This window comes from Drosophila simulans, chromosome 3R (assembly GCF_016746395.2).
Source record: "Drosophila simulans strain w501 chromosome 3R, Prin_Dsim_3.1, whole genome shotgun sequence".
Classification (NCBI taxonomy): Eukaryota; Metazoa; Arthropoda; class Insecta; order Diptera; family Drosophilidae; genus Drosophila; species Drosophila simulans.
Genome location: NC_052523.2, coordinates 2,524,869 through 2,545,468, shown reverse-complemented (window position 1 = coordinate 2,545,468; position 20,600 = coordinate 2,524,869). Strand labels below are relative to the sequence as shown.

Here is a 20,600-nt window from a genome sequence, read left to right as displayed (position 1 = left end):
TATCATCAGAGGCAGTCCGACAAGGCGGACTCCCTAACGACCGCAGCCAGTCTTCAGCTCAACTCCCAGGACGACTACAACGGCAGCGAGATTTGCGAAGAGCACTTTATTTTGGCCAAGCCATTGCCACGCCCCCGTCCCCAAACCCCCATCCACACTCACTCCACATCTACCCACTGAAGTTCTCTCCTCCTAACACCGACCCACTCATAATGTCCGCTGCTTCTGATGTTATTTTGCCATTTTCGCGCTGGTTTGCGGCTGGGGGAAGACTGTTTTGTTATCACGGTGATAAATGGAAAATTATTTTGAATCGAGCAACTACTTAAAAGAATTCCCAAAGGTTGTAATAAATTTTGGCGCACACACACACACATACATTCACGTTAAAGAAGGACATGCGAGGAAGGACAAGTTGGTAAGACCGAATCCGAGTTGAGCTGGCTTGGTAATGTCCTTCCAGATAAAAAGGTGATTGACGAAGCGAAAGCAAAAGTCATGGTCGAACTTCCACTTAGCAATGCAGTTGTCGTTCACAGAAAAGGACCAACGACGATGTGGGTGGTTGTGTGCTGTGTAGTGGTGGGCTGGATGGCGAATTTCGTCCTGGCATGCACTTAATTTGTACTGGGAGCTGGGGACCTGGGGCTCCACTTGCTCTGAAGAGATACTCCAAGTTGAGCATATTCACAAAGCTTTGCAGAGCCAGGAATGCTATAGGTGCACACCGTGATGATTTCCGTACAACTTTAAAACTAAACATTTAATTATATGATACATAATGCAATATATGGTAGTCAACAGGTAGAAAGTAACAGCTCTTCCAGGAAAATATTGTAGCTGATCAACAGTACCACTTTAGTTCGTTTGAATAAATTCCTATTAATAGATTTTATACATATAAATATTTTAGATGTCCTGGTCACAAGAATTGATACAAAGTCGTTTGGTTTTCTTAAGTGCAGCGTCTTTGTTGGCAAAGGCAAGAGCAGCTGCATGCACTATGGAAACCACTTCCAAACTGGGGGCCATCTCCGATCCAGGCACAAAGGCACCCGGACAGGACGAGCACACTCAGCGAGCAGCTCTAACATCTATTTTTATTTCATTAGGTAGAAAAATAGCCGGCAAGGTGGAGCTCCTGGCAGCTCCGCCATCAAAACAAAGCGCTGAATATTGGCCAAAACGGAATGGAACGGTACGGGGCGGAGCGGTGTTGGCCACAAAAAGAAACTGCTCTTCGCTTCTCAATTAGGTTAGCTTAATTTAAATTTGCTTCGAGTGCTTGGCAAGTGCTTGTGAGACATTAGCAGCAAATATTAGCAAACGCTTAAAGAGCGCCGTAAGTGGAAAATATCTTAGGCGAGTTTTCTTAAATTAGCCGTTGTAAACATTTGTTACGCACTCAGGTCGGGATTTAGAGTGTCTTAAATGAAAACCGAACCGTTTTTAATGAGCAAGTTTGGCAGGTGCGAGCTAAGTATAATGTAAAACATTTTCATTGGAGTATGAGGAGAGAAGATAGGAAAATGGCACTTCCTTATGTATGCATTAAGATGCTTTAGAAAACCTGCGTTAAAACCAGGTTATATGGTACTTATCGATCACTTTCAGAAACAAACTTCAAAATAAAGACTTTCGACGCACAAACAAACATACTCGAAAATCACTTCATATGGACTTTGAAGACGATGAGGAGGTTGTGCAACCGCACTATGCACAGAAATTCCGGGCTCCCACCGATCCCCTCCTTCTGGCCACATATGAGCTCTTCAGGCCCTCTCATCAGACCTTGAACCTACACAGCGAACGAAATCGCGAGATTTTTGCTGAGGCCTTTATAGAGGGAAACTTGGACACTTTGGTTAATCTGAGCGTCAAGAGTCTGGCCAAACTCGGAATTCGGGGCATATCTCCAACTTTGCAGGCGAGTCCGCAGCTTATGAGGATATTTTACGACGCCCTAGATGTGGAACTGCCTTTGAGGTAGGTAAAGAAACGGATACAAATAGTTTCTTAACATTTTGTTGTAACACTATAAGAACACTAGAATGACTGAAATAACTATTTAATAAAACCACCAGAGGACGCCACTGTATATCTTTATTTGCAAAGGTTACAAAACCTAATAACCTTTTATATATTTCAAAGAGATTGCTATTTGATCGAGGACCAACGATTTTGGCGACGCGTCGTACTTAGCAAGACCATGGACAAAACGTTGCACCTGAAGCGCTGGAACGAGTTCGACTGGAAGTCGGAGGGCGTGAGCCGGAAGTTTGTGGAGCAGGTCGAGTCATGTCCAGTGAACGTGAAGCCGCAGAGGAGGCTGGCTCAGTTGGCTGAAATTATTTGGCAGTATGTCAACTCCATGCACATCCGCAAGCTGCAGGCTCTGCCCGACTATGCCTTCATTAAGCACTTGGAAAGCGAGCCTGAAGAGGATATATCCTCGGAGTCATCGGACGAGGAGGAGATATCCAGCGATGAGCCGGATACGGAAATGGACGAGGGCGAGGAGGAGCACCAGTCTAGTAGTTCCAGCGGCGAGGCTGCCATTACTTTCTGGCGTGCGGAAACCGAGAACGAGGACACGATTCGCCGGAATGCACGACATCTGCGCAACGCCAACCGCCAGCAGGCTCGGGATGCTATTGCTAGGAAACGGAAGGATCGCATGGAGCGCAAAAAGAAGCGCCAGGAGAAACTGTACGCCTTGAAGAATCCGGATCAATCGGGCAAAAAAAAGAAGAAAAAGAAGAAGGAGCCGCCCATTCGAGACGTGTTCAGCATAAACGTTCCTCCAGAAGATGATGATGATGAGGACACGAAACCGGACAATCGCAACAAGCAGCTGCTCCTGGAGCGGGTCAAGCGGTATGACTATCCGGAAGACCACTGCCATCACATCGATCTGGGATTCGTGCGCTATTTTGAAAACATGATGTCTCTGACGCTGGAGTTTTTGGGACCACCTGATGTTAAAGACTATCACAGGTAAGGTCTTAAATAATAACGTTATGGTATGAAACAACATCGAAAAAGTGAAACGTACTGAACACGATGTGTATAACATGTTATCTCTGGGATAAATGGAATCAGATAAATGCATGATGCATCGCCTACACCAACGTCAAACTGAGAACTTATTATTCCTTTTACCTTACAGCCGTTTTATGAAGTTCTCAGACGGTGATATGGTTCGTCTTAGCAGAGGGCTGAAATACTTACCGAACCTCAAGACCTTCAGGCTTCGAAACAGTCGCCTCAGTATGAAGAAGTTTCGTATCCTGGCCCGCGCCCTGCAGAACTTAGACACCCTTGAAGAGGTGGACTTTGGCTATGACCAAATGACGGATGAGTGCAGCGAAGGCCTGTCCTATTTGCTAAAACGCCCTTTGATGTACCGCAGTATCCAGCTGGAACACAACAAATTGGGCCCCAATTGTGCAATTGTGCTGGGCGAGGCGTTGAGCCAATCGCAGTTAGGAGTTTTGGAGTATCTGGGCCTGGCTCACAATCCGCTTAATGAATTGGCCCTGCACTCGCTCATCACGTGCATTATCGGAACCCCCCATGTGTGGGCCCTCAACATCTCGGGGGTCAACACCACCCTGGGTTCGTTTTCCCGGGATATAGGAACCCTCCTGCGCAGCCACACTCCTCTGATAAGCCTCGAAATGGCCGCCATCAACATTGGCATCTCACAGGGGAATCAAATACTGAGATCCCTTGAAAAGAATACCCGAGTAAGTATAAAATTTAAATAGGTTAAAGGGTGCTGAAGATCATTTTTAACTGAGTACTGAACTTACATCAATATCCTAAGGTCCTTTACGCCGACTTCCGGGAATGTGAGCTGAGCTTCGACCAGGAGTTCGAAGTGGACATGATAGTGCGTCGAAATAACTACATTCATGAAAACCTCCATCATGGCGAGAATCTGTGTATGGTGGTCAAGGAGCGCCGCCACCCGATTATCCAGCGAATCGAGGACGATTTCGCGCGGCGGAAGGAGTGCATGGAGGTGCGGCCCAAGTTCTCGAGCTCCAGCAAGGAATCCATTCCGGAGGTGTTCGTTGAGAAGAAGGAGGTGGAGGAGGAGGGCGACTTCTGGGCAATGTTGGCTCGCTGGAACCAGCCGACAGCGCCTGAAGTGAGGGAATCGCACACTTCGAAGGAATCGCACCCCTCTCAAGCTGGAAAGCCAGAACCCTTTGTTTTCGAACCCAACAATTTCGATCTGGACCAGTTCCGGAAGTCTGTCTTTCTGCCAGGCCCTGGCAATCGCTTTTTCTACCTGCAAAAGAACAAAACACCCTAATTTGTAGCCCTTTTCACCACCTACCATTGCATAACATTGTACTCTGAGTATATTTTCAAAGCATTAAACGCACCACTTAGCAGTCCAACATAGTCCCTATCATTCTCGAGGGCTTGGAATGTCGTTCGACCTAATGGTCACTTTAAACCTTTGCCATAAAGTGCCGCGCTGGCATAAACTGAGATCTAATTAAGTCGCTGGCAACGTGTTCGCCCCGGAGCCACGCCCACAATTCCGGGGGCCACACCTCGACCGAAGGTCATTGCAGTGCACTGCGAGTGCAACAAAGTTGAGCAGTTTGCATTTAAGCAGCGGAGATTTGGGCAACAGTGTCGCCAATTTAATGCCACTTCCCCTGGCTACTTCTGCCTTCCAAGCTCCACAGCCAATGCCATAAAAGAGTGGGCATACACTCGAAAAAATAGTCTAATTTCCATGTTGATGGAACAAACTAAAAAGCACTTACAACAGCAGGCACCAGCCCTTTAGACATAGCATGTTAAAACCTTTTACCACCTTACCACTTTTTGTTCATGTTATTTAATTTAAAGACTTAATTTCCAATGTTAACTAGCGGTGTTTTTATTTAAAGGCTTCATTGCTTCTAAAGTTTTTCTCAGTGCAAAAGGGGGTGTAAGAAAGCAGCTCGAACAGTGCTTAGAAGTTCGTCTTGTTAACAAAGCCAAAGCTCAGCGAGTATAAACAAATTAATGCATATGCCGGTTCGCCCGAGGTAATGTGTGTCTATCTTCCAATTGGGAGACGTTTCCAGGGAGGTGGAGTTACATATATCGAGGGGGTTACAGGAATCTGCGTGGAGGGGTCGGGGATGAGTTCACGGCCCCATTTCGCCAGGACTCCCATGAAAGATATATGTGCGCTGGTAACTCAACTTATCAACGCGCCGAGCCACAAACTTTTCTCATCTACTTAACGCAGATAAGCGGCTGCCTTTTCGCCATGTTTGGCTTCTAATTTGCCCGGCCGCAGATACACATTCATAGACCCAACTGATGGCGTTAACTTAATTTTCAGCCAGCACTCGACTGGAGTCCGTAAGGGCTAAAGTAAAGGAAAAAGACGGGCCAACATTCCGGCGGATTCGGAGTCGCCTGACTTTTTCTGACTTCTCTTGTGTGAAATAAAATTAACTAAATACGCTCACGAGTAACATTCATAATAAACATTAAGCAGCAAGGGCGAAAAAAGTCGAATAAATATAAAAAATAATATTTGCCAGACGACTCCTTTTTGCGATTACGAGGCGCCGGCCGTGTGGCCAGCGTTTTTGGGTTTTGTCGGGCTGTGGGATCGGGTGAAATTATGGCATAAGTTACTTAGGAGTAAAGCTGGTTTCCTCCTCCTGCTCCTGCTTCTGCTCCCCGGAACTCACCCACCATTCGCAGCCAGCCACCCACTTTCCAGCCCCCCGACGGCATCAACTTGGCTACACTTTACTTTTATGTGGCGCGCTCGGAATGTACTCGCTGGCGAAATAAAGACACAGATACAGAGATACGCAGAGAGTGCCCAGATACAAGCACATTTGTAGCGATAAGCGTCATAAAGTTATCGTAAGTAAGCGCCGAAAAAAGTCCACGAAATAGATATAAAAAAAGGACGGGAGCGAGAGCTTACAGTGGGTCTTGTATTTCTGATACTCTACCAAAATACAGTGAATAATAGTGTTTAAGAAAAGAAAACAAAAGACTTTAGTTTATGAATTGAAAGTAGGTCATTCTTGAATACATAACATTCGTGTTTCATTAAAATCAACATATATACAAAGTTTAAGAAATTGCCAACATTTATTTTTATTATATTTTTTTACCAATTATATATTATCCAATCTGATCTCATCTTTCCATTATTTCACATTTCAAACATCATAATATATTTTGGTGTAACAAACATGCAATCATGTAGCTTAAAGAAGTTTGCCAAACGCCTCACCAAGGGTATTAAAAGTCAAGAAGGAAACGCAACGCAGCCACAAGTTGAAGGCATCTTTGGACTTGGAGGGGCGGACACAAATAAAACTATGACAAGGACGTAACTTTTAGCACTCCCATCAGACATTCCCCATTGGATCGGGCTTCTGGGTTGTGGGGTCCAGCAGCAAGTCAATTACGCACTGCCAGCCAAGTTTCGCGCTTTGTTTCTCCCGGATTTGTCAGTTTAATGAATGCTTTCCCAGCGAATCGACGTATCTGCTAAATGGCGAAGGGGAATCCGTGAGATTTATTCGCCCTGACTGACCGAAGCATGATAAGTCCGAGCAGCTGTCTTCCTTTAAAGTACCCATCAAATTTTGCACTTGTTGAATATTTAAGTTATATTTAATTTTCATTTACAGCTTGGTATGGGGCCAAATAGTTATGCCATTAATAGCAGACCCCTTCCGTGAACTGAGAATCAAATCCAATTAGTGGAGTTGAGTTAATTATTTAAAACTATAGTGGTTTGGGAAGGAATGGTTTTCGCCCAGAAGTGTTAAATAAGCTTTATATTTTATTTTACCTCTAAAGTGTGGTGCTTTTTAAGCACCCACGAAAGCAATTTCTTTACGAATTAAAGTAGTTTTATTAAGTCGTTCTGGTTGATAAGCACGTTCGAGGCCGCCACTTTAATGTGACCATGAATGAGTTAATTGCACAGCGGAATTTAAGAAATGCCTCACATATACTCGCTAACAGATTGCATCCGAAGGATGCCAGAGTGACTCGAAACTTATTGCATTGTCTTGGCACATCGTTAATTTGCTGTGTACATTAAGTCGGTGTAATGGCGATAATCTGCCGGGGAATTAATTTAAATCGGTGCACCGAATGGGGGCATGCCATGCAGGCACATCAAAAAATCAAAAGGGAGGCCTTTGAGTGCAAGAGAAATCTTTACAATTTAATTCACTGGACCCATCAGCAGACCGGCAGGGACTTCAGCCTTCAGTCCGCTGCCAGTCGTTAATAAAACAACATACATACATACATATATGCCTTCGCCGATCATTCACATTCACATTTACACTCACATTCGAGCACTTGCACTTCCATATATGTATGGTCCCGAGTCAAGCTGTGCTTAAATGACAAGCGGACATGCATAAGTGACAGTGAAATGTTGCACTTGCAGCTGCATCGCAAATGCATCGGTTCGGTTGGCCCTCCAACTGGGACTCTGTAATCGCTGGTCATCCATTCAGGTAAATAAATATGCGCTTTAATACATATTCGCACATCTCGCATACGTGTGTGTCCACGTTGCAAGTTGTTTTCACTGCCGCTTCGTTTGCCTCTTGAAATGATTAAGGAAATGCGCAAATATTTCTCGTAAATATGGCAATTCAAGTTTATTTTATTTGCAAGGCAACACCTTTTGCAGAAAAGAACGGCAAATAAGCAAAGAGATTTTCACTTGAAAAAGGGTATCAGGTGGTCGGTTGAAAATAGGCTATTGTATTGCTATCTATGCTTTGAAATTTGCATCTTAATTCAAAGTATTAATATTTGATAATATCACTTTATTCGTGTCTCGATTGGCTTATAAAAAAGTTAAAATATATGCTTAGTTGCAATTTTTAAAACAATCAGCTAACACTGTGTTAAAAATTTTAAGCAATGTACATACATATAAGCCGAGTGTCACTTTATCCAAGCCAACTGTTGCTCCCATCACACAATTTTCACATTTCCACCCACACCTGTACCTGTCCGTCCATTAAAGGTGAGAGGCACCCCACTCCATTTCCACACAGACGCACGACGTACAGCTGCAAGCGGAAAATGCAGACTGCGCAGACGGGAAATGCATTGCACTTCCGTCATCAAATAGCAATTTTGCAAACATTTGCAATTACTTTTCCGAGTCGATCCCAATATTGTATTGATTCCGTGCAAACATCCCACGGGAATGCAATTTGCCATCACCTCAACGAAAGAATGCTCATCATATTAACACCGAGCGGCACAAGATGCCCCAGCTTTCTGGCATCAGAAAGTTGTCGTGCCGAATGTCTAAAACTAAAAGCCTTAAACTATGCAAAACTTGGGACTCGCACCCGGAGCCTCGGATGGAAACTCTTTTTATGGCATAAAGGCGGAAAATCTCGGGGGGAACAGAGCAAACTAAAAGCCAAATCAACCCGACGGTCCGGCGTCCAAACAACAAATGGCGGTCACAAACATTTCAGTGAGTGTGTGTGATTGCAAAAAAGCAGGCTAGTGAGAAACCCAGTTTTGGAAAGCCGAATCCCTAATATCCTTGGCCATACAATATAGCATAGACGGGCCATTTAAAACTTACACATGCCATAATTTTTAACTTAAATGAATGTTGTTTATATTAAGAGATTACTGCACATGTTTTTGCTTAAATAGATGCCAAACAATCGCAATCGTTGCCAAACCCATTTCGTATCCTTTGATGCGTCACAAGGACCTGACCAAACTGCAAATACCTTGAGTAAAGGTAAAAAAAAGGGAAACAACGACTGGCAACTTTAGTTTGTGACATCCGGTCCATTTAGCCGACGACGACAACAACCTGGCAGCAATCAGGCGCATTTTCCGGCCCGGCTACTGGCTGTGGTTGTCATGCATTTTAAAGCACTCTCGACAAAAGTTGATTTCTCTTTTGACCCATTATGAAATTGCTCTGGCAATTTTGCATAAACAAATTACAAAGCAAACACAAATGCTGACCTTTCGGCGCGCTGGGCAAATGGGCAGCTGGCGAACTGGTGAGCTGGTGAGCTGGCTAGCTGGTGAGCTGGGAAACCCAGATCCAGGACTCACAATCAGTAGCAGACGACCTGCTTCTGGTCTTGTCAGTCAGTAGTCGGTGGGTAACTTTTTATCTGCCTGTTTGCATAGGATCAACCAGATGGCAGATGGGGCTAGGGAATCGGGGCAAGGCGCGTGCATCCCAGGGCAATTTTATTGAGTCCTTTAAGTTTTTAGTAAATAACACAAAGGCAACTCAAAGGCGACAGCAAATTGGCAGTAAATGTGGCCCGATGCGTAGCATTCGGATGATCAATGGGACTCGAAATGGGTTCGCCCTCTCCGGCCGGAGAGTCCAACTTCTAAGGAATTTCGTACGAGTTTGCTTTAATTTTCAGCTGAATCGTTTTCCATTAATACCCTCCGGGGGTGGGCTGGGATGGAGTCAAGTCTGAAGCGTCAAGCAGTTTGCCATGCAAATGATGCATAAAGTTTTGGAGTTTTGGGACTCCACGAGAATGGGCGAGTGTGTGTGAGTGAAGTGGTTGACCTTTGATTGGTATCTCGATAAAGTTTGCCGGAACGCAAATTAAAACCTCAAAGCGGTCAAAGAAAGTTGCTCGCCTGCTAATATGTTCCAAAAAGTATTTATCCTAGCAGCTAGCAATAGATGGCACAATTAGACAGGAAAGTTGGTTCGTTTCAGAGCATTGCCACATTGATTTCAGATTTAAAGATGTTAAAGGTTCATTATATGCTATGTTCCAACATCGAAACGTGTGATTTTTAAGGCCATTAATTTTGCTAGCAATTAGCACTGTAGCTGCCTTCGTAATCAAGAATCGCTTCCAAAACCGAAGTCTAACTCGAATTGGCAGCAGATCAATTATGATTTCGGATTCCTCCTAGTTGGCTCGGCAAAATATGCAGCACATTTGCAGTGTGGCCACAAACAATTGAAAGGCATATAGAACGTGTGCATAATTCAGTTCGACTGTCTGCACTCATCTTGGCTAAAAACTCGCAAAATGGACTCGAAAAAAGGAGGCCAGCCAGAGGAATTGGATGGACTGTGGACTTGTTGTTATGACCAATGATGCATTGAGGCCAAGCCAACCGCATGCAATGGAAAACGAAGCTATGATAGCAGAAGGAAAACCCATCACAAATTGATGGATATCCATCCATGAAATGGAAAATACATTCAATAAGTTTTAGACAAGTTTTATCCATTACACCAAATGAGAGCACACGGCAAAGGAACTAAAATTTGTCGAAAATAAATTTCGAACGGCCAAGAATGTTCCTGGGTTGGGCGGTTGCCATGTTAATCTACTGGAGAATCCAGAGACAGAAGCTCAGGTGTCCAGGAACTCAGGTGAGTACTCGGGTGAGTCGAGCGGAGTGGGGCTGGTAAATATTCTGCCCAAATGCCCACTGAAGCCGAGGCAAAAACCAGTGGGATGCTGAGCCTAAGCGAGGTGTAAGCCTGTTTTTATGTTGTTAACCCATTGAAAAAGCGAAGAGAGAGCTCGACGAGAGGCCTAGATAAAAGCACTTGGATTGCTGCACTCGAAGAATTGAAAATGTCCAAGGACTCAACGTCATTGTAAAACGTGTGCTCCAAAACGGAGCCAGTTTATATTGGTTTATACCCAAAGTTAACTTAGCACTATTTTAAAACGTTTTTACCTTCGACTTTGGACTGTGCTATGTAAAGAAGTCTCCTTACCACCACTTTGTTTCAGTGCAGTAAGGCTGCGTCTACGACATCTGCATATGCTGGCAGGATCCAGGAACTTAGGACAGGACACGCAAAAGCGCAGCACAAATATTGACCAAACTGCTAAAGCATTCAGAAACGGTCAACAACAATGGCCTGGCTGTCCTGGCAGAACGGAACAGGTGAACTGGAGTGGAAGCGAAATCCTCGGGAATGGGGCAACTGGATGGTGGAGGATCGAAGGATATTCCCACCTTGCCGGTGGTCCTGAACTTCATTTGCGTGCTCCGGCTTGTTTGATTTGCCATTCTCGCTTTCGGTTGCACTTAGCCATATTAATTTTCGAGTCGATGCTTCGAGTTATTATGGAAATAGCGTTGCAATCCTGCAGCAGGACAATGAGCTGTGGCAGGGATTTGCGCCGGGCGCTGGATCAAAGCAATACCGGAAACAGGAAACTGCCAGCGGAAATGTACTTTGTCTTTTTGGCGGCGACGGCGTAGTTGGAAAATACTTGGGGCAAAGTATGTCGAGCACAGCCAGCACTACCAGCGAAACCAACGAAACCGGCAACAACAGGGGCGATGGCATCGCCATGAGGCTTCCCCGTTGCCGGAGGCCCATTTGGATACACGCCAAGCCAAGCCAAGTCAAGTCGGGCTAAGGCGGGAACGGCGAAGGAAATGTATTTTAGCTGGGCTGAATGCACTTAGAGAAAAGTTTTATGTTTTATGTATGGCATTGATTAGGGTTTTAAACAGATATTATAGTAATTATAGTAATAGTATATTATAGTTATAGTAATTTTCGTACCTATTGGAGTTAGAAAAGGACAATAAATAGAAAATCAGTCGATTACAAATCGATAAGATTGGTGATCACGGTTGATATATAATCAATCAAGTTTTTAATATTATTCCCAGCACATTTGGTATTTGATAAATGTAAATACACAATTTATGTTGGAAGAATCGAACTATTTGAGAAATAAACTTAACAATAAAATAAGTTTTAGTGTACTCTTACCACTTTCCCCGCGACTTCCTGATTTGCCCCTCTCTCACCAAAGCTACATTTATGCCTCTTAACAAGAATATTTGTCATTTGCTGTTAGCATTTTGGCTAAATGCGAAATTAAATGAAGTGGATTTACATATTTCGTAGCTGGCTGTACTTTTAAGTACACATGGCGGGGTCCCCGCGACCCCCTCCTGTCCGTCCAGAGAACCGGGTCCTTTCCTTGTGCCGGCATGTGTAGGAAAGTCCTTGCGCCTTCGACTTCGCCTTTGCCGTCGCCGTCGCCATCGCCGTCACCATCGCCTCTCCTCTCCCCGAAGGCGTGTGTTTGCAGCTGCTGCGGAAAATAACTTTTTAATGAGATAAACTCGTTGATTTCTAGATTCTGTGCGCTGTGGTTTCTTGGGTGGACCGTCGAAGGAGCCTTCGGAGCCCCCGCGGATTACACAAAGTTGCAAAATTTTCTGTGACAAATTTATTTGTGTGCCGCATTATATTGCCCCGGCTCTCGTCCTTTATATTGTATATGTATATCCTTCCTGGGCGCTTGCATGTGCGTGTGTGCCTGCGCTTGTGTGTGTTTGTGAGAACTTAATGAGCTAGCAGACTGTTAAAGTAGCTCAACAGCTGCTGTCGCCATTGCAGCTATTCCGTTTCTTGACTCAGCCGCTGTCCCGAAATTAAATTCAAATATTCCGCTTCTGCGAATGTGCCTGCGTTATAATTTGCCAAAAACTTTTGCCATTTTGGCAACTCTACAGTTCTGGAAGCTGCCACAAAGCAGCAAGGCATAAGAAATGGGCCAAATGTGTTGGTCGCATTTAAAAATGAATGAATGCGAGCAGCGCTATCCCAAGGATTCGCAAGACAACTGCATAACTAGATATATGCATACTCGTATGTGCTGTAGCTATTGGATATTTAGCACCCTGGTTGAGCGACTAGGCAAAACTTTTCCCAGTTTCTCAGCAAGTTCCGGAAATAGCGAAGCAGGAAATTAAGGCTAGAATTTGGCAGAACTTTGAGGGGGGAGTTCCCTGTGATTGCATTGAAAAATTCAGCATTTAGCCAAGATTTGCGTGAATTAGCATTTGTTAACCCTACACCCGTGTAACTCAGAAGCATATTTTTAAAGATGGAAATAAACTTGAATTATGTGAGCACCGCAATATCATTAACCCATCGACAAATCTACTTGGCAGTAACGCAAATGGCCCGGACGACCTGATGTGCAATATTCAATGCAAATATTGACTATCCAGCACTTTGCCGGAGTGCTTCCTTTATTGCGAGGCGGAGTTGCAGCTTGATCTAATCAAATTACGGAGGATGTCGCCGTAACTGCCACTCCGCTTGCTCGGATATATTAAAAATCTATTTAAGTATTCGCACTGCAGCCGTGTGCAGGAGCGTTCATCCGGTGGCGTAATAAACTTTTGTAACAAAATTTACTTGGCAACATTTCGTTAATAAAGCTGAGTTGTTGCCTGCTGCCGGTCCCCCTTTTTTGGTCCGCAGCCCCTAAAAGGACCACCCCTAAAAAGATCCTTCACGTTGTGCGTTATACTTTTAATAAGTTGCGACGAGCTGACGACAAAAAAGTTATCATTTATTAAAATTTTTGTCTTTCCAACGTAATTATAATAGTTTGATAAAACATCCTGCGCGACATCCAATACGGACCGCCCCCTCTGTGCGTCCACTCCCGTTTTCGGCACAAAGTTTCGCCTTTAATTTCCCTTTATCATGTTTCAAATTATTAAAAATTTATGCTTTCAGCTGAAAGTAATTGAAAATGTTCAATAACTGCTGAGCGGGACAAAGAGTTATGGTCGCCGGACGGCGATGGCTCGGCGATGGCGATGGCAATGGCTATTGGCTGGCGGACCGCTCTGCGTTTTTTGATGCCAGACAAAGTTGCAGCCAAGTGGCAGGACGAAGTCATCGACAATGACGGGCGATGGCTCTTTGAGCTGAGTTGTGTAGTAAAAATTGCAGGCTACACTAAAAAAAAAAAAGTTAAGTGCGTCATCGTTGTCGTTGACATCGTTGCTCACAAACTCAAAAACTGCTGCCACTTCTTCAGCTTCTGGTTGTGCTTTTGCTTCTGGTGGCTGCCATAGTTTTTAGCAATTTCCGCTGCCCATGTTTTATATAATTATGCGCGCTGCGAAAAATTATTAATGAGTCTCGGACGTGCCTTTGTTCCGCCAGCCATTGATAGTCCGCTCCAGCGGCGGCAACCTTTGATGTCGTCAGCCCGCAGGGGGAATTTCGGGGAGCCACGCTGATCCAATCCTAAAAAAATTGTGCGAACATAGTTATGGCTTAAGAGCATCGGCTAAAGGAACTTTAGATCAAAATGGTAATAACTATTCAACAGACTGATAGTGCGCTTTCGCAGGAAGTACCTTTTTTGAAATGCAGCAGGGGAATTCTAAATAAAGGAATTCTCATAAAAGGTAGAACATTTCCTAGAAACATCGATTAAAATCTTTTTCGATCAAACGAACGCTTTATCTAATGGTAAAATATTTTGAAAAACAAAAGCAGCTTACATAAATTGCTTTCATGTAAGAAAGCATAACTAAATCATCCTTGTTGTCTCATATCGACATTTTAAGAATTTAAGGAAAGATCTAAAGCATTTTTTTCGGTGCTGCCAGTGGCACTGACATCTTGATCCGCACGTCTTGTATGAATATCAATTAACAAGCAGCAGACCAGAAGTCAAGTCCGCCCCCTGCAAAAAATAGAAACAATTGACAGCGCCGCCTGACACGGGAGACATCACCTGTCCGGGGACTTAGGGCCAATCAAATGCGGCTCGTGGGGCCGGGGGAAACCGCAGGGAGGAGTTGGCCGGCATCTCTCAATAATAAAAGTAAACAAATTAAAACAGACAACAGGCGGGCGAGGTGGCCAACACGATGGCGGCAAAGAGCGACAGCCACAAGCTGGGGAAACTTTCAGCCGTGAAACGACAAAAGTTGGCCAGGTGCAGAGTGGAGTGGGCTGGTGTTAAGTTATACACGGAAAGAAATCGGTACGATTGCCTAATCGGAAATTGCAAATAGAAAATGGTTTAACTGGACAGGAGGTCTCTGGAATAACAGTAGTGATGTTATTAAGTGGAGTCCCTTTTTAGGAAACAGTTACATTATCATCACAAAAAACAAAGATATTTTCGGTAATTTTGAAACAAATACATTTTCTTTAGCACAGCCGCTTTTGAAAACTACAACATCTTGTCAGGGGGTTTACATGCGGAATTTCTCTAAGTTCATGTCTTTACTTTCTTTTTATTTCATCAATGAGGCTTTGCATATCCGTTACTTTGACCAAGCTTTTTCTCCATGTATGCGGCATTATCCTGCCAGAGGCCGTGAGATTCGCACGCAGTTTAGCTGACGACGCGTAAGTCCATAAAATCCGCACTAATCCTCCAGCGCGCGTTTCGACAAAACGCCAAACACTTTTTGCCAAATCATCCGAACACCTGATGTCTTCCTCTCCGCGGACCAAGTGGCCAGGTGGCCCAACAAGTGTGGGGCAAATGGATGGAAAGGTGTCGGTAAGTAGGTGGTTGCTGGTCTGGTGGCCCAGTGGCCCATTGGTTCAGTGGGCGGAGGCGGGATCGTAAAACCGCTTTGTCACAGGGCAATTTCCGTGCGGAAATAAACGGGCCGGTCCGTTCCTTTTTAGCCGCGTGGCGAGTGTAATAATAGATTTTTAGCAAAGTTGTTAAAATTCCCCTGCTCCCACGACTTCGCACACACCCACATACCGAAGTCAAGAGCAAAAAGGCTCTTGAAGTAAATAAGTCGAGGGAAAAACAATTAAGGCAGATAATAATAATATGAAGAACCGGCAACGGGCCGTCGAAAAACAAAAAAAGGAAAACTTTCACTTTAGCTCATTTTCACATTCAGAACTTTGCATTTAACTTTTTCCTGCTCGCAGTATCCCCATTTTGCTATCATCTACACTGGAATATAAGCCGAAAATGCAGTGTTCGAAAATTCCATAGATAGTATTATAATATAAATATGGCAAGCAAAGCTTTATAATCGTTCGTATAAATTGCTGCAAAAATAAATTAATTAAAAATATTTCCGCAGAATTGAGAACCGTGAATGATTTCGCGCAATGAGCAAGAATCTCCTATCGGAACTACTTAAACGCAGAACGTCGGTGTTCGAGCGAAGAAACTCGCAAGTAAAAAATACAGACTTACGCATATCCCCTTACAAGACCATGCCAAAGAAGCTGAGGAAGAACTTGAGTGGGGTTTTTCGGAGATTGCCTAATTGCTGGGGCTTTCTGGGGGTTCCCCACGCCGCCCGCTAATAGAAATTTAATGGAAGTGAACACGTGCGGCAAACAATTTTGATGCCGGCTAAGTAGGCCGCTGAAAAATTCATGTCAGAGGCCACTTGACAGGCGACTTCATCGGCAACCGATGGTGGCTCATCGGCGCTGGAAAACAAAAAGCAGGGCAATAAATACAAAGGCCACTCGAGGGGGTGGCAAAACTTTCACCACACTGGCAGAAAGCATTTATTACGCAGAGCGCGCTATTCAATTATTCAGGCGCGGCATCCGCTGCTTCCCAAAAGGATGCTAAATAATGTACAATCCTCTGCAGCTGCATTATATGAAAATGCATGTCCTTTTCGGCGGGCTCCTCTCGAAGGCGCGGAAGGAAGCCAGCTGACGTGCGTCCAAGGAGCGCGACATTCGCGCCCTTGTTTTGCCAAATGGCAAAGTTTTATTTCCGCGCTGCACTCAAATAAAAAATAAATATGACAGTCGACGGCCTCGCATTCGCACTTGCACTTGCACTTGCAGCAGACTCACAACCTCGAAGACTCGCAGAAACGGAGACCGGGCGACCGGGCGACTTGGAGACCCGGAGACCAGGACAAAGACACTTGCATATTAAATGATTTTAAATAGTCAGGACAATGCAGCTGCTGCTCGGGCTGCTCCTCCTCTTGCTGTCCCTTCTACTTTTACTGCTGCGTCAGCACCGCATTAGGTTTATAAATTAGAAATGATGGGACCATGCCCCAGAGGGAACTAAGAGTCCTGGCGGTTCGGTAGGTGGACAGCCCGACTTCAACATACCAATTACATTTATGTGGATACTTATTCGAGATAATATTCGACTGTAGCTGGAGTTTTTCCATCTGAGATTGCTCTGCCAAGTGGCACTGCAAATAATCTGCATTACGTATTTCACTAAATCTTTTCTAGGAATATTTTAACTATAACTTTTAGTTTGGTTTGATGTGCAATCATATTGAACTCTATTGTAGTTTGATGACTTGAACATCTGAACATTCAAGTCTATCCACACCTAATTAAGTTTCAAAATGACCGCTGAAAAGTCTTATAGTTGGCCATTTACTTTGCACCCTTTGGTGCCAAATAGCCCATTCATACCCTGGCATCTAAGAGCGAAGTTCCAGCTTTATAACACCGCGATTTTGTCACGGGGTCGCTGATTCAGGAGGACCTCGGCATAAGTTATGCAAATGCTCTTACGCCGGCGGCAAAAGCCTCTGGAAGCTGGCCAATGCGCTAATGATCAGAATCACCATTGCCACCGACGACGATGGCTGTATGTATGTCTACATCATCGCCATGGCGATGCCGTCGCAATCTAATTGCTTTAATTAAGCAATCACAAATCACAAATTAATGCCGCACACCCATATTGCATTGCAATGCCATAAAGCCGTAATCCGTACCCGCCACTTAGTTAACGCAATTATAACCATAGTTTGTTACTGAAGATCCCCACTCGCGCCGGGCTTACTCTCCCCCATTTGGGAAGCACCTTGTGTGCGGCCACGTAACCCTTTAGAATCCACTTAGGTCCTTGTCAGGAATCAAAGCAACTATCAGTGACATGAGACACTATATCAATTAAGCAACCATTTGGTTTTGGTCTCACTAGCAAATCATAACATCTGATTCTATAATTAAGAATTCAGTTGCAATAGTCCATGTCCATTTTAAAGCCCATCTCATTTCAATGTCATAATGAACGAGATATATTATTTTGAACTCAACTGTGTGGGAAATGGGAAATGAAAATGGGATGCGGACTGTGGCGAGTGGGAGGGACTGGGCTGAACCGCACATCAGTGGTTGCTCATATCCATACCTAAATTAACCACAGCATCACTGAAACTTCGGTTTTATTCCCGATAATAAGGCGCTTAGATTGGGTCATAGGTTGCCATTTACATGTGACCTTGCCTCCTCCCGTCGCCAATCACCCATATCACCGAGGGCGTTCCCAGCGGGCTGTGTGCTCTTGCATTAGCCCAGTTAACGGTTAAATAAAACTTAACCCACTTAGGTAACCAGTCTGTATTGACTAGTGTTAATTAATTTGGCCCCGCGCTTCAGTCGGCTATGTTAACATGTGTTTGCTGTCTTCGGCGGTGAAATTTAATTGGATTGTGACTTATGTAGATGGCGGGTTAATTGCTCTCACATGGCAGTTGGTCCTCTGCAGAAAGGGATTACTTTCTGTACATTTTCGTATGCCTGATCCCTATAAACGTCGAGATCACAGAAAGTTAAGATTATGCAATCTTTTTAAAATATTTTAAACATTTAAAAGGTTTCTAATTTTCCGATTGGTGGAGCCAGTGAGCTCTGGTATCTGATAGTCCATGTACTCTCTGTCATAAAATTTTAACTTAATCGAGTTATGAGTATAAAATATCGTGTCATTTCATTTCATTATGTATATCCTAACGCTAGCCTATATCTATTGCGTTAGTCACAACAATTTTCAGAATTCCAAAGAAATAAATAAGAGCAAATCAAAAAACATCCGCAAAAGCCAGTTCTAATTATAAATTGTATACGTAGTTCTATCCTTACGTGAACAGCACGCAATCCGATTGAAGATATTAAAAGGACGGTGAAAAAAGGGGAAGCGGAAATACAGGGCCATTTATAAGCGTTATGTCGACGACAACCATAAATGGGCAACGATAATCACAGCTAAAAGTCATCAACATAATAAACCCGAGTTTTTCCATTCACATGCACCCTGGACCTCGGACAATGGCAATCAAGGGGGTGACCGGGGGGGCTTGGGTCTGACAGGCGGGATGAACAGGGACAAAGGCTAGCAGCAACATTTAAACATTTATGGCAACATATTTGATCACGTTTTCTCAATCATTGCCCTTACGACCCTAATCAAATTTCACCTGATGGCAGCCAGAAATTTACCAAAATCCATGAGCACACTGTGCACTGATTGCTGCTGCTGCTCCCGCTGCTGCTCCTGCTGCTGCTGCTGCGATGTTGCTGCCCAGGAGCAACATTTAGATAGAGGGACTGCTGCTGCTGCTGCTGCGGGTGGCGAACCGATCCGTTCGTGCGGACAGTTTGGGGCTGCCCGGAATGGAATGGGCATATTTTGTTTTGATTACAACTCGACGGTGGCTCCTTTATTTTATTATGAATCTAATTCCTTATAATTCGTAACATATGTTTCGGCCATGGCCTGGGAGAAGCAGCCAACTGGCTTTGAATTACAAATCAGGGCGCCCAAGAAGGTCGAGGCGACGAGGGCTCCGCGCTCCGTTTTGTTTCTTGGCAAATTTAAGTTAAGACATCGCTGATGACGTCCCCTGGTTTTCCCTTTTTAAGGTTTTTCGGCCACACACAGCGCCAGTTGGGCCGGCCATTAGACTAATGCCAACCGATTTGAGTTTTGCATTTTGCCCCCCAGGGCGCACTCGAAACTTGGTGACACTTTAAAGACCTTTCCGGCTGCGTGTGCTGGCAAACAGGAAAACTCTATCTGACTGTCGCCCATATGAATATTTCATGTCAAACACACGTCATTAGAGTGGGACGGGAGTGGAGGTGGGGTTCTGCGCTCCATTCAGCCCGGTTCGGTTAGTCAGTCAGTGGGATTTCAATATTTTTTAGCGCCCTCGAACCATGCGATTCGAGTCGAGTCGAGTTGAGTCGAGACAACAGCAGCACCAAAGGCAGCCAAACCAAAGTGAATCCTCCTGCACGGCGACGAAAATCGGTGAAATGTCTGGGAAGGACGCTAACTGAAATGCAACTTTTCGAAATCGATAATCGATTGAATAGAGCGATCAGAAATTAACTATTTATCTATATGATTTTTAAGACAGACGGAAATCCAATCAAACCGCCCAAAAGTTGTAAGTAAAGTGATAAAATTAAAATATGAAATATAACATAGATAAATACCACCTTTGAATATTGCGAGTTTCGTACTACATAAGCCTTATACCAGACTAACCCACACAGCAATCCCACGACGCTATAATTCCCAAGTGTCTTTTCAGCTGCGCGTTTGGTGAGGATATAATCAAATTAGGGTTAGAATTCAAAAGAACTACAAAATACGAGTGTTGTCTAGCTAAATATGTATTGAATAGTTCAAAAATTCAATTTAGCCTTGATGATTTTTCAGTGTGTGCTGTGGGCGGGCGTTTGCTCGGTGGGCGTGGCACATGTGTTCAGCTTTGCTGTGGCATGTGCACGAGCCTGAGCATGTAATTTACCTAAAGCTCGATGCGCCGGTAGCCTCGCATCGCATCGGAACGGGTACGCTGCTCCACTGCTCCGCAGCTCCAATTGCTGATGTTGCCGCTGCCACTGCTGCTGCTCCGGAGTAAATGCGGCAGCTGACCTATTCTAGCAGTCAACCATAAATCCACACTGATGATGTACTTCATGCTATTGTGCTTTGGAATTATATCGCATATTTTTGGTTTCTATTGCACATTCCTTTCAG

The 20,600-nt window shown here is 44.4% G+C and overlaps 1 protein-coding gene across 1 annotated transcript; it reads left to right on the top strand.

Annotated features, from left to right (window-relative positions):
* Nucleotides 1-1,602: 1,602 nt before the first annotated feature.
* On the top strand, nucleotides 1,603-4,412 carry LOC6726913. The gene is made up of 4 exons (XM_002102279.4): nucleotides 1,603-1,986; nucleotides 2,152-2,997; nucleotides 3,170-3,749; nucleotides 3,830-4,412. The coding sequence occupies exons 1-4, from the start codon at nucleotides 1,676-1,678 to the stop codon at nucleotides 4,322-4,324; spliced, it is 2,232 nt and encodes a 743-aa protein (XP_002102315.2). The 5' UTR covers nucleotides 1,603-1,675; the 3' UTR covers nucleotides 4,325-4,412.
* Nucleotides 4,413-20,600: the final 16,188 nt, after the last annotated feature.

Excerpts from the sequence above, each read along its gene's own strand:
- LOC6726913 (XM_002102279.4), top strand. The coding sequence starts at position 1,676 with ATGGACTTTGAAGACGATGAGGAGGTTGTGCAACCGCACTATGCACAG. Across the intron at positions 1,987-2,151 it reads GATGTGGAACTGCCTTTGAG|AGATTGCTATTTGATCGAGG; the intron begins GTAGGTAAAGAA and ends TATATTTCAAAG. Across the intron at positions 3,750-3,829 it reads CCCTTGAAAAGAATACCCGA|GTCCTTTACGCCGACTTCCG; the intron begins GTAAGTATAAAA and ends CAATATCCTAAG.